Source organism: Diadema antillarum, unplaced genomic scaffold (assembly GCF_040938485.1).
Source record: "Diadema antillarum isolate AM-2024a unplaced genomic scaffold, OU_Dant_1.0 seq00002356_RagTag, whole genome shotgun sequence".
NCBI classification, from domain to species: domain Eukaryota; kingdom Metazoa; phylum Echinodermata; class Echinoidea; order Diadematoida; family Diadematidae; genus Diadema; species Diadema antillarum.
This window is the reverse complement of record NW_027272970.1, coordinates 28282-43192: the sequence shown is the minus strand read 5'-3', so window position 1 is coordinate 43192 and position 14911 is coordinate 28282. Positions and strand designations below refer to the sequence as shown.

The following is a 14911-nucleotide window of genomic DNA, read 5'->3' as shown; positions in this document are numbered from 1 at the left end:
ATTTCTGAAATTTCGGTGGCCCGACGCGCGTTTTTGGTGGCCCCGTAAGTGTCGAGCCTTGACTAATGTCATCGAAAAGTAAACCAGAATGCAACTTCTCGCTTGTGAATTATTGCTTGTGAATAATCGCAAAACTTTGGCAAAACTTTTGGAATACCAATCCTGTTCATGACGCTTGGAAACTGCGAGTCGTGAGAATTTTGCGAACTCGTGCAATGTTACTCCGTAGCGTATGCGAGCATGTGGAGTCGCAATCGTTTAACTGTCTGAAGTGCGCGATTTCTCTCACTCGTTTTTGCCACGCGATTTATTTTAACTTGCAAGAACGATGTGGAATTCTGGCGTCCACCGTGAATTGTGCACTTGCCGGCGCAAATTGTTCTTTTCAAAGGTGAAGCCGTGCGCGGAAAGCACGTGGTTGGGATAATCCTTGCGTTCCTAAAGCGGAGAGGAACGCCATGAATGCGACTTGTGAGCAAGCCCGTTCTGTTGCGTCCAAGGAACGCCCTCATTAGGCTGATGAATAGAGGGATTAAACCCCCCCATTCTGCACGCAGGAGGAATAGGGGCGTCCCCTAACAAAAGGAGGAACGCGAGCATTCCCCACGCGGCCGAACGCTCGCTATATTAAATCTGTCACGCCTTAATGATAGTAACAACAGTTGATCAGATATCGTGACAATTAAAGCATAATTAGAAGCTGAAACTTGGGATGGCATATTTCAATTTCAGGCCAATAGAAAATGAGAAGTAAAATGCTAAACCTAGAATTGTTGATCCCAAAAGGGGACTTAGTTTTGTCTGATATCCTCAGAATGTCCAGAAATGTGTATTGAGGGAGTATGAAACAAGGTTCTACTACCTTTGCTGATACCATGCTAAATGAGACCAAGGCGTAGTCCTCTGTAACAATTGCTATCACTGCCATTTTCCTTCAGGGTGTGGGCTTTGCCAAGTCTGGTGGCGAACTGACGCTACGTCTGCGTCACATGATGTTTAAGGCCATGCTGAGACAGGTACGACATAATGTTTATTTGCAATGACTCTATCTCTCTGTCTATCCATCTATCCACAATCTATCTTTCCACCTACCTATTTTATCTTTTCATTCATTAATTTATCTATTCGTATTTGTATTGTTCCTTTTATCTATAGTTATCTACTGTAAAAGTGGAAATTTTCGCGGTGTTGAAATTTTCGCGTATTTCGCGCAACCAGAAGCTAGCACGAAAATAAAAGCACGCGAATATTTTTGCGTGCCATATGTTCCAGTAGTTGATGTCTTGATTCCGCAGAATTAAAAACATGCGAAACTCTTCTTACTCTGCCAAGCGCGAAAAATTAGTCGCGCGAAAATAACCACTTTTACAGTATCTCTGTATCTATCTTTCCATGATTCCTATGCAACTGTGTCAATATGAACTCTTTATAGTGATGTTTGCAGAATGAATCCCTGCTGATCTTGATTTTGTTAGATGATACACGATATTAATCTGAATCCCATGTCCCTCAAAAGTGTTTCCTAGAGACTGACTCTCGTTCAGTGTACTTTAGGTGTAGTAAACATTTCCTTGATCATTTGTGATATGATTTGATACGAACCATTTGTATGGTCTTTTTTTTTTCATTGCACGTAGTGTATGTCTATAGAATGTCGGACATTTAGCATCGGTGATTTCTGCTAGTTTTAAGTAAATTAGTATGAATACTGCTCTTCCTAAAACTCCAGATAAAAAAAATGTCCAAAAACAAAACTGTGACAGTACAAATCATATGCAATTATTGATAAATTTAGTGTATGGTGTGTATTAAATATCTCAGTTTCTTTAATACTCTGATGTGCTTTATATTTTATTTGTTTTATATTCGATTTGTTTCTCTTGTACAGAACATTGCATGGTTTGATGACAAGTCCCACGCCACTGGTGCCCTCACAACCAAACTGGCAACTGAAGTATCCCTTATCCAAGGAGTGAGTACACAAAGCATTGGCACCTGCCAGTTGATAGTGATTTATGGGACTGAATTGAAGTAGCAAAATTTTGGGATTCATATGCCCCTTTTTTCCAGTCACATCAGATTCAAGGGGGATAATATATATATCTATCTGATATCTATCTGATATCTATCCCTGGGATGTTCAGAAAGCCCTTTCGAGAATTAAAAGAAACGTTGCTGGCGGCCCGGATAATATTTCCTCCCGATTTCTACGTGAATTTTCTTATGAATTATCTACACCACTTGCACACATAATAAATACATCTATCCAGGAAGGTGTTGTGCCGAACGTTTGGAAACGCGTAATTGTGATCCCCGTTCCGAAAACGTCTCCCCCGTCCCTCGAGAAACTCCGTCCAGTTTCCCTCACTGACCACATTGCCAAGGTTGCAGAAGGTTTTGTAGCGAAATGGGTGATGAGCGATATGGCACCCAACTTGGACCCCATGCAATTTGGCAACAGAAAGAGCCTGTCAACTTCGCACTGCATCATCAATGTGCTGCACAACATCTATGTTAATGCTGAGAAATCAAAATCATCGTCTACCCTAGTGGTCACCGATTTCACAAAGGCCTTTGACCGGATAGACCACACAACAGCAATAATGAAGCTCGTCCAGATGGGAGTCCGCCCGTGCATAATACCATGGATTGCAAGCTTTCTTTCTGGACGTCAGCAATGTGTGCGCTACAGAGGATCCTTGTCTGACTGGGCATCTCTCAATGCAGGTGTCCCCCAAGGAACGCGTTTGGGCCCTATCATATTCCTTTCTATGATAAATGACGCAAAGCCACTACTACCCATTCGGTCCTACAAGTATGTTGATGATATGACGCTGGTGGAATGCCGCTCTGGGAATGACCAATCTGAGATGCAAGCGGCTGTCTCGTATTTGGCAAATTGGTCGGATGCTAACATGATGAAATTAAACCCTATGAAATGCACGACAATGGAAGTTAACTTCATGAGAAACACGCCACCATTGTTACCCGTATTACTAGGAGATCATCAGCTCGAGTCTGTTAAAACCATCAAACTTCTCGGAATTCTCATCCAAAGCGACCTCAAATGGGAGTCCCACATTAATGACATGTCGAAACGTGCCAATAGGAAGCTCCATATGCTCCGAGTCCTAAAGCGCCATTGTTTACCACCCCGCGATATGTTGACCATTTATGAAGGTTACATTCGCCCAGTGCTTGAATATGGAACCCCGGTGTGGCACAGCGGTATTACGCAGAAACAATCTGAAAACATCGAAAAGATACAAAAAAGAGCCCTCCGCATCATCTTCGGTTGCCAGTACAGTACTTACTGTGACATGCTCGCCCAGTTAGGCATGATCACCCTGCAGGAAAGGAGAAACATGTTGTGTTTGAATTTCATACAAAAAACTCTCAACAATACTGATCAATTCAAAAACTATTTACCTCAGAAACCAAGAAATGAAAGACTTTTAAGACATTCTCAAAAAATACCTGACTTTTTCTGTAGAACAAACAGAATGAAGAATAGCCCCCTTCCTTTTTTAATTCGTTTGTATAATACTCAATAGAATATGTGATTTATGGATTGTCACTCTCACACCAGCCTCAGCCTCTCTCTCTCTCTCTCTCTCTCTCTCCCTCTTTCTTTTTTTAATGGGTAGATGTGCTACATTTCTTTCTGTATCCGGTTTTCAGCCATTTACACTCATCAGCCCATTTGCAACATGATTGCGATTAATCGCCGTTTCTTGCAAATTCACCATGGAAGCATGTTATTGGGTTCTTTTGACTAATATTATTCATCAGGGGTCTTTCAGACAATTATTTCAGTGCCCTGGCTTTATTCAACCTCTGCAGAGAAGAAAGCCCACACCACTTTGTACACTGAACAACAAACCACCAGCATAAAAAAAAGAAGAGAAATCAAACTGAGCTAATGCCTCTTAGAAAATAACAGACGCCATATTAATGCCGAATAGGGGAGTTTATACGCCATAATTGATGTATGTGTAGATATTTCCCCTTTTTATTTGATTGTACCGTTCGTAGAGGACACTAGCAAAAGTAGTATGCCAACGCCTTTTTTTTCCATATATGTGTAAAGCCTGTTTGAGTTTATCTCAATTTTTTTGTTTCACCTGTCAGAATTTTTTAGTCCTAAACAGACTTTCTGATTTCATTTTGATCGCCACGTCACGTTCCTCTGTTCGGTGTCATGTGAAATATGAAATTTTGTATTTTGAATAATCTTTTTGATATGAATTTAGTGTTTTGTATAATAGTAGTATACTTTCTGATGAATGTAAAGTCTGAGTTTTTGATTGAGGTTTTGTAATAGATAGTAAGGGAATACGAAGAGGTTGAAGTAGGGAAAGTGAAGAAGAGGATGGTAAAGTTTATAAGGCGGGGGGAAAGAGAAGAAGAAGAAGATGAGTAGATGAAAAAAAAAAACAAAGTTGGGGTTAGTCGGGTCATTTGTATGAACAATAGAGATTATTTATGAAAATGAGATAACAACTGATTTTATTTTCATATGTGTAAGATCTGAAAGTTTTTTAAGTGCTTTGATATGAATATGATTATATATAATATATCTTTTTGACAGAGAAGAATATAATCGATGTTTTACTGATAGTTATATCGCCCATACACTCTGTGTTTTGTTATTCAAGTTCAGCCTTTTGCAGGCACGCCGAAACTTTCTCTTTTTGATATAACACTCAACTTTGTTACAAATCGCATTTGGATTCATTATTGTTAAGGTTGGTTTTTTTTTTTCTTTCTCTCTTTGTAATGATGTGTTTGATTATGGGCCCTCCATTCATTCATTTATTTCTGATTTCATCTCATTTTTTTTTTCATTTGCCAGAATTTTTTAGTCTTAAGCAGATTTTTTTAGATCAGTTTAGTTACCATTATACAATTGTATGTTCCTCTGTCCTGTGTTATGTGAAATAAGAAATTTTTTATAGCTTGAATAATTTTACTGATATGAAACCAGTGTTTTACATAATACACTGCAATAGTATATTTTTGATGAATGTATATTGATTTTTTTTTAGTAGAGACTAAAGGGTATTTTGATTTTTAATGATGAAAAGTAATAATGTGTGATTATGATAAGGATAATTTCAGGGAATAAGAAGACGCTGAAGGAGTGAAAGTGAAGACGAAGATGGTAAAGTTTATAAGGAGGGGTAAAAGAGAAGATGGGTTAAAAGAAGATGAGTAGATGAAAAGAAAGTTGTTTTTTTAGTAAGGTTATCTATCAAACAAAAGAGATTATTTATGCAAATAAGAACAGAGATGTGAATAATTGTATTTTTTGTTTGTTGATGGTAAAGGTCAATTTTATTGTGCAATAGTTAATATTTCTAATGTATGTTTGTATATTTGAATGTATTCATGATGATCTTTGTAAAATGTCCGCAATTCAGCCTCCTGGCTGCAAGAGATGTTATTTAATAAATACCTTTCAATCAATAATGATATACTCTATCTTGCATGCATTGTGTCCATTTTACACTTATGTGTCTTTTTCACCTCATTAAACTTTCACAAATTGCCACTGACATTTAATGCATCGTGAAGACAAAAACTTTTGAGTGCCTTGTACTCTCACAAATCCTTGCACGCGAACTTCGCAAGTTTCATGCATTTTAACATTTCTGATGTTACAAGTATATGCAATGCAGTATTGATTAATCTGTGGTGACACTTTCCAGCCCTTTTCTCAAGGTGATTTTGACTTTCACCATTTTATCAATGTGCAGGTTACAGGCATACGCATCGGGATGATATTTGAGGTTATCTGCAACATCGGCGTGGGCATCGCCATCTCCTTCTACTACTGCTGGCAGCTAGCGTGCCTCCTCCTCTTTGGCTTCCTCCCCCTCCTCTCCCTGGCCGGGATGCTGGGCTGGCGTATCCTCCAGGGCAACTCCATCTCGCAGCAGGGCAGCCAGGTTGAGGTTGGCAAGGTAACCGCATCCTCCCCTGTTTCCCACAGTCTGAAGAAGACCATCTCACAAACCATGAATTTATGTAGTATGCTGTATCCTAAGTTTTACTACAGAGATGTATATTTTATGGTACATTCTAGGTTATCCCATTTGAATAAGACAGAAACAATCTTTCTATATATCTACCCTATCTCTTTCTCTCTCTCTTTCTCTATATACACATTTGTATGTATATATCACTATTGTAGAGCAGAAAATATTCACGGCATGAAATTTTTGCAAATTTCCACTGGCATCCAGTGCAATATGGTGTAGACCAGAACCTTTGCATGTGTTTTAATTTTGCAAGTCTTGGCTCTAGGGGAAATTTTCAAAATTGAAATGCACACAAAATTTCTAGTTTTACAGTGTATACAATATACATGTACAATTCATGAATATATACCTGGATATTACCTTATAGCATATGTCCTCCTGATGAATTTTACAGGTGATATAGAACTTTACAAATGATTAAAAAAAACCCTCAATATGGTGTTTAATTTAGTAAAATATGCAACTGCTATTCCTTTTTGTCACTGTGTCATTTTCTGAGATTAGCATTCATACTTTTACACGTTGTCTCAATGATTAGGTAAAACTTTTTTCTTTTGTTTCAACTTTGCTGTGTGTTTCTTGCATTTCCTTTGTGTTTACTGTCGTGTGATTCTCGCTGCCTTTGTATACAGCTTGTTTCTGAGGCCATTGAAAACATCCGGACGGTCCAGTCCCTGAATCGTGGTCAGCTGTTCCATGAGAAGTACACGGAGCTGCAGAAGCCACCATACAAGTGAGTCCATACTCTGTGCGGGGGATAAGGGGTGATTAAAGGGATAGTATAGTATTGGTGGAGATGAGAATTGGGCTTTTAAGTTTTTGTAAGATACCAAGAAAACACTTATGAAATAGTATAGAGCATACCATTTTCAGAGGAATTCAAAGTTTATTTGATGAAAATCGGGTTTAGAATAATTGAAACATCCAAAAACAAAGTAAAACAAAGCAATCGCAATAAAGTGTGGGTCCCACAGTTTATCAGAATCGCTCTGTTTTGGATATCTCAGCCATTTCAAAACTAATTTTCATCAAATAAATGTTGAATTCCTCATGGAATCACATGCTCTTTCATATTTCATAAGAGGTTTCTCATTATCTCACCAAAAGATGATAGAAACATGAAATTAGGTCTCAACCAAAACTATACAATCCCTTTAACCCATTGAGGACAGACTGATTCTGCTACAACATGCATTTTCCACAGACACTTGCCCGAGTATGCACGGGACTTGTCCCCATCAGGTTAAGGTACCCAATGCTTTCAGCAGTTACATAATTGGTAGCAAGTGGCCCGAGTGCATGAGGTATGTCAGGTGACCACTGATCTGAAGGTTGTGAGCTCAAGTTCAGACCTAGAGATGAAACACAGGATGTTTTGTGTGAAGGATGTTTTTTTTTTTTTTGCAAGGTGAGATCCCCATGCAGTTGAAAATCTGTACCCTAGACGTGACAGGTTTAGTGTTGCCACATTTTGTCATCTTCTGACCTGAATAAGATTGAATTCATTTTTATGTGAAACTGCGCCCCGCTAAAAAAAAAAAAAAAAAATTCTCAGTTTGCCCATGCTTAGGGGAAGGCTAGTAACTGATCAGTGGGAATCAGTGGAAATGCTGGGAGATGATTGTTCCAATCCTTATGGGATTCATTCAAGAGTTCATTGTATATCTATTGTTGTGTGAAAATGATTTGCTTCAGAATGGTCTCATATTCAAGTAATGTGCAGTTTAATGCTGCCAGGTTAGCGTCCCTGGTCAGTTACGGAGCATTAATCTGCACATTACTTGAATATGAGACCGTTCTGAAGCAAATCATTTTCACACAACAATAGATATACAATGAACTCTTGAATGAATCCCGTAAGGAATTGGAACAATCATCTCCCAGCATTTCCACTGATTCCCACTGATCAGTTACTAGCCTTCCCCTTTAACCCGTTCAGGACGGTTTGATTTTGCTACAACACACATTCCCCATAGATGCCTACCTGAGTATACTCATGACTCGTCCTCAACGGGTTGAGAAAGACCCCCTGCCTCACCTCAAATACCTTCTCTTTGTGTCCTGTACAATTAGGTGATGATATCATCACTATGATATTTTTCTTCTTTTGTGTGTGTGTGTGTGTGTGTGTGTGTGTGTGTGTGTGTGTGTGTGTGTGTGTGTGTGTATATATAATATATATATATAAACATGTTGCGAATTCACGTATTGGCTCCAATGTAACGTAGAATAAACCGGTAATGCAATATTTCGCCAATATAGAGTTTATTGAGCAACTCAATATTATTATATAGAGTTTATTGAGTTGCTCAATAAACTCTATATTGGCGAAATATTGCATTACCGGTTTATTCTTCGTTATATATATATATATATATATATATATATATGTATGTATATATATATATATATATATATGTATATATATATTGTCTTGTTTGTTGGTGTACCCTAGAAGTGCCTAATTTTGTTGATGCCTGCCCCATTTGCAGACAAGGAATACGTGGTGCGTTTGCTGCCGGCCTGGCGTTCGGCTTCTCCCAAGCCATGATCTTCTTCGCCTACGCCGCCGTCTTCCGTCTGGGTGCCTACCTGGTAGAAAATATCGCCACGACTGGTGTCAGCTTCACCGACGTCTTCTTGTGAGTTCAGAATGCTGCTTACCATGTGTGATCCTCTTTAGGCTGCATTGTCTGCTCTCTTTTCATGATTTCTTTCTTGAATAAACTAGAAAATCAATTTTGTAGCAACTCATGTGGCACTTTTAGATAGGCAAAACATTTCACTGGAGTAGAAAATCCATATGTTTTGTGGGAAGTGGAAATACATGTTGAAATAACCACCTCATGGCATGTTCTAAATGTGAACTTGACTACGGAATTTGGATATTCATTTAAAAGTCCAGTATCACATGTTGATGTTCCTAATCACTGGGTTTGGTGAAATTAAACTATTTTTCCTTTCTGTACTTTATAAAAGATAGCCGTGATAATTGTTTCTGAGCAGACGTTGATGGTGGGATTCACTGTCAGTTTTCGAAAGTATCTAAATAGTCATGATATTCATAAAATTCCTGCATTTCAGGTCCTTCTCTGCCATCATGTTCGGTGCCTTTGGCCTCGGTCGGGCCATGGGGTCCGTGCCAGACTTCTCCAAGGCTAAGGTGGCGACGGCTGAACTGTTCCAGCTGGTCGACCGAGAACCAGAGATTGACACGTACAGTGAGGATGGAGAGAAACCGGTAAGATGGATTTAAGTTTGCGATCACTTGTAAGATTCAGTGACTTATGTGTCAAATTGTTTAACCAGAAGGTGTGAATGCGGTGTTTAGACTTATAGTTACCAGACCAAGTGAAACTAGGGAAAATGATGCACTTTGGACAGACACCACCAATACTACAACCTCTATGTAAAGTACAACTGCTTTACTTAATTTCTCATTTAAGCTTACAAAGGCATAATTTACAGTTTGCAGATGAAACAAAAATCCAGCATTAGTGCTTCAAAATAGTTCTAGAATGTGAGTTAGGGATAGAAACAACCAATGCAAAAGTTTGAACCAGTATAATCGATGTTACATGTAAGTATTATTAAATATACAAAATGTGAACAATAGTTATGATAAAAATGTTTCCTGATTAAACCGTGAACAGTTATGGTTTAATGAGAAAAATAGTGATATCTCCTTATATTTTAGGCTTTATTGCAAAAACTTTATATGGTAGGATGTTTTGTGATACAACTGACCCACACAAATGCATCAAAAGTGATATTTTGAACATTTTTAAAATCACTGCTCCCAAAGGTAAACAGGACCTTTGTGTTTCTACTACTGCAGTTGCAACCACTTGTAAGACTACTTCTACTACAAACTTCCACTTTGCTTGCCTGAACTTTTAACTCCTACTGCCAGTGGCCTTTCTAGATGCTAATGATGTTGTGCCTTTAACTCTCGATTGTGATCGTGATGTTGAGATCTGGAGGATTTCGGTCATAAAGAGAGATAGTTTTTCTCTAGAAGAGTTCTCGAGTTATGCTCTTGTGATTTGTTCCTACAGGCCAGCTACAGCGGATCCGTCTCCTTCAGCGGTGTCCGCTTCCGCTACCCGACCCGTCCCGACGTGCCGGTGCTGCGGGGGCTGTCGGTGGAGGTCAACACAGGGGAGACGCTGGCTCTGGTCGGGTCCAGTGGGTGTGGCAAGAGCACCACCATTCAGCTGATAGAGAGGTTCTATGACCCCCGCATGGGGTGCGTGGTGAGTACCAATCTTATTCACCAATGTTAACCTATTCTTTGATATTGCTACCAATACAGTTTGTTATCTATATATGCGTAGGTATATTTACATGTATGTGTATATAAAAAGTTTGACCACAAAATTGATTTACCCATTCTTGTTGATTTTGAGATGAATGAGATTAAAGCTGCTGATAAACAACAAAAACGGTAAGAAAATATGGGATATTTTTATTCATAACTACAAGAATATTCCTTGTCATATATCAAGTGAGGTATCACTGGAAAGGTTTTATTTTGCTCTGTCTGCTGATGGATTAACTTTAATATCTAAAATGGCGCTTAACCCACTTTGAGAGCAGACCCTTCACATGACATGTATCTATAAAACAATATATCTCTTCTTAAAACATATATGTGTGTGTGTGCATGTGTGTTGCTGATATGTGTGTCTGTATGTGTGTACATGTGTCTTTCATGATTATTTCCTACTTGCCCTAAACTTGTGCACCAAGTTTGTGATTTAGGTACAAATGTGAACGTTTTGAGTCATTTTAACTTTTATGAATATGTATTCACCCTGCATATCTGAGGTATAATCATCTCTATCTCCCTCCCCTCCCCCCCCCCCCCCATTCCCCTGTCCAGAACTTTGACACCCATGACACGACGCTGCTGAACATCCGCTGGCTGCGCTCACAGCTGGGCCTGGTCTCCCAGGAGCCGGTGCTCTTTGACCGGTCCATCGCTGAGAACATCATGTATGGGGACAACTCCCGCAAAGTGACCATCGAGGAGTGCATAGCGGCAGCCAAGAAAGCCAACATCCACGACTTTGTTGATTCACTGCCCTTGGTGAGCTTCATAACTCTTATTTTTTCTTCCCCTTTCTTTTGACGCAAGTGCAGTCAACTAGGCTAAGTTGAATCCAAGAGGACCAGACGAAACCCTTTGACTTTGGCGAATTTTGACTAATATGCAGAATAATCAATGCATGCTTGCATTTAACTTGAGTAGAGTTTTTCGCTGACTTGTTTGTTACTTGTGCGAGGTCAACATAGGAGAGGTTGACTGTACGTTTCAAAAGTTATCATCCCTAAAGATTGCTTGTTCTTCTACCTGAAGATTGGTTAGATGTCTCAGGTTTGGGTCCCAGCAAGACCAGTTGATCATGTCATCTTGCTATACCCTCTGAAATGTGCAAAGAAAAGAGAAAATGGCACCCCCCAAAGTAACAACAATACTCAAGTTTTTTTCTCCTTGTACACTGTAGGTTCACAAGTTGCTAATATGTGAGACAGGATTGTCCAGCCAAGCTAGATTACTCATGGTTACGTGAAGAGAGACAAACAAATGGATGCCAAAATATGTGTGGAACGTTTCCTAGGGAGGATTTCTAGATCATGCTAAAATATGATGAGCATAGAGTTGTGTTTTTGGATTTGGGCAAGGTTTAGATTACACCTCTCTGAATTTCTGAAGTTTACAGAATACACATAGCCGAATAGCACAGAAAACATTTCAAATTCATGAAATTCTTCTGTCAAGAAGTTTTTTATGCTACTGACTATTTATAAACAAATTGCCCTATATCGATATAAATAAGCACTGAATTGATCAGTGTTTTAGTAGAAGTCATGATAAAAGAAATCATGGGTGTACATACTCGAGCAGGATTCAAACCTAAGACCTCCTGATCTCTGGACGGGCATCATCTTAGACCACTGAGCTCCCGCCCGACAGCAAGTGTTGGTTCTAATCCTTTTAGCATGCAGCGGGTACTGCGTAATTATTCACATTCATGAAATTCTTCTTTTGAGAGGTTTTTTATGCAACTGATTGACAAATCAAGTGCATACAGAAAGCATTTTATACAGAAAGCATTTTTTTCCCCTACTCCAACAGTTCACTGTTTAATTTTACCAAAACTGTGCAGATAATGACATAAATGTTATCCCGGGGTACCAAATGAAAATCAGCCATTTTGTTGAATTATTATTATTTTTTTAAAAGGTTGTACCCTTGGTTGCCAAAAAGTGGAAATTATTTTGGTGCTGGAGCTAGCAGCGCTAGCCACTACACTGCAGTGCACTGAAGCACATGCTATTGCTTGCACAGCGTGCCATGCATGCATCGTGTAACATGCAGTGGCATGGGAGTGACTATGTACACCCATACACAGTGCATGCATTTCTTTGCGGCTGTCTTCGGGTGGACATGAGGTGGCGCTACACAAAGCGATAACCCCGGGGGTACGCAACAAAATACAAAACAGATATACAGCAAAATACAAAACAACCACAACAACAAATTGTCTGGTAAAAGGATGGATATTCTGAATTCAACATTGACACCCTTTTGTTGTTTTTGTTCTTTGTTTTATTGTGGCAGAAATATGACACCAATGTTGGTGCCAAGGGAACTCAGCTGTCCGGTGGACAGAAGCAGCGGATAGCCATTGCCAGAGCGCTGGTCCGGAACCCCAAAGTCCTCCTTCTGGACGAGGCCACATCTGCCCTGGACACTGAGAGCGAGCGGGTAAGTGACCGACACTCTGCATTGTTGACAAGGTCATATGTCATTCCCTTAAAGGAAACCAAAACCCAATTAGAAAAGTGGATTGAGTGAAAGCAGCAACATTAGTAGAAAACATCAGTGAAAGTTTGAGGAAAATCAGAAAATCAATGCAAAAGTTATGAGGAGACTATTTAAGTTCATGACATCATGTGTGGACAACAGTATAAAGAAAATATAAAGGGAATTCCACAAAAAATCATTTTTCATGAAAATTACACATTCCATTAACTTGACACTGACATAGATGTATGTTAAGGGTAGTAATTATTCCCCCTGCTTTCTGAAAGCAGTAAAGTCAAGTGCTCTTTCATAATGGAAGAAAATTGAAATCACGTTTAATTTTCTTAATATTTTCTTTATGACTGTTGTCCACACATGATGTCATATCAAAAAACTCAAATAGTCTCCTCATCCAGCAGTTCCAACACCAAAACTGTAAAAATGCATAACTTTTGCATTGATTGTCCGATTTTCCTCAAACCTTCTCTGATGTGTTCTACTACTGTTGCTGCTTTCACTCAATCCACATTGGTTTTGGTTTCCTTTAACTCTTTATGTGCCATAGTGTATACCTGTGCATCACGTTATTCTGAGACTGTGACATACGAGCACTTTTGGAGGACTTGAGTGAGCATTGTCTTGACTGATTCTCCATTTTCCCCTCAATTAAAATATTTTCATTCTTTACTTGGTCTCTACCTCTTTGATGACTAACCTTTGACCCTTAAAGGGAAGGTAAACCCAAAGAGCAATGTGGATTGAATGAAAGCAGCAACATTAGTAGAACACATCAGTGAAAGTTTGACAATCGATGCAAAAATTATGAATTTTTAAAGTTTTGGTGTTGGAACTGCTGGATGAGGAGACTACTAGAGGTTATGACGTATGAGAGGACAACAATATAAAGGCTATATAAAGAAATTTTCACAAAAAATAATTTTTCATGAAAACCACAAATTCCATCAACTTGATGCTGACATATGTTAAGGGTAGCAATTATTCCCCCTGCTTTCTGAAAGCGGTTAGGCAAGTGCCTTTTCATGATGCAAGAAAAGTGAATTTTGTTGATTTTCCTTTATATTTTCTTTATATTGCTGTCCACTCACACGTCATAACTTCTAGTAGTCTCCTCATCCAGCGGTTCAAACACCAAAACCTAAAAATTCATAACTTTTGCATCGATTGTCCGATTTTCCTCAAACTTTCACTGATGTGCTTTGCTAATGTTGTTGCTTTCACTCAATCCACATTGCTCTTTGGGTTTACCTTCCCTTTAATAATGTCCATGTCTTCATTTTTCTTCCTTGTCACCAGGTCGTCCAAGATGCGCTGGATGAGGCCAAGAAGGGGCGGACCTGCATCACCATCGCCCATCGCCTCTCCACCATCCACAACGCCGAGAAGATCGCCGTCATCCGGGAGGGGCGCCTGGCCGAGTTTGGCAAGCACGAGGAGTTGATGGCCCAGAAGGGGCAGTACTACACCCTGTACATGGCGCAGCAGCTCCAGCACTGAGAGGGATCGCTAGGGGGGTTACGATAGTCACAGAAGTAGGTGGGGAGGGGGAGGGGGGGAAGGGGTGAAATGTCGATCCCCTATGGTGCCCTTGTCATTCCTGCAACCTTGTTACTGGTAACTTACATGGAACTAGACAGTCTTACACACTGAAGACCCCTCTTAGTCCATTGAGAACGGACTGATTGCTGCAACACGCATTTCCCATCGACACCTGCCCGAGTATAACGGGGACTCATCCTCATTAAGCCTCTTCATTGATTGAGTGATGAAGAGGGGAGAGGTGAGGAAGAGGGGCGAGGGGGATGTATAAGGAGCTGCTCCTTCTGGACACTGCATTGGTCCAAATCGTGTTGAAAAGAGCGAGAGGGTAATTTGTCTTTGTCTTTGTGTGTATGCGTGTGGTAGCACTTTATGTAAATATGCCCCTGGTGTTTGCAGGAAGAATCTAGAATGTGATATGTACGACCTGTAAGAATGTCGTACTTATTCATCTTAAAAATGCAACTGTTTGTAGGCAGTGTTTGAGGGAGCGATT

General features: G+C 39.6%; 1 protein-coding gene across 1 annotated transcript in view; it reads left to right on the top strand.

The window, feature by feature from the left end:
* The window catches only part of LOC139714635 (ATP-dependent translocase ABCB1-like), a 53137-nt gene extending 38753 nt beyond the window's left edge, over positions 1-14384 (top strand). Inside the window, exons 18-27 of the mRNA XM_071626315.1 lie at positions 939-1016; positions 1889-1972; positions 5760-5966; positions 6677-6777; positions 8537-8686; positions 9129-9285; positions 10103-10300; positions 10930-11136; positions 12673-12819; positions 14173-14384. Of these exons, the coding sequence (XP_071482416.1) occupies positions 939-1016; positions 1889-1972; positions 5760-5966; positions 6677-6777; positions 8537-8686; positions 9129-9285; positions 10103-10300; positions 10930-11136; positions 12673-12819; positions 14173-14373 (1530 nt within the window). The 3' untranslated portion in view covers positions 14374-14384. The remainder of the gene's footprint in view (positions 1-938; positions 1017-1888; positions 1973-5759; positions 5967-6676; positions 6778-8536; positions 8687-9128; positions 9286-10102; positions 10301-10929; positions 11137-12672; positions 12820-14172) is intronic.
* The last annotated feature ends 527 nt before the right edge of the window (positions 14385-14911 follow it).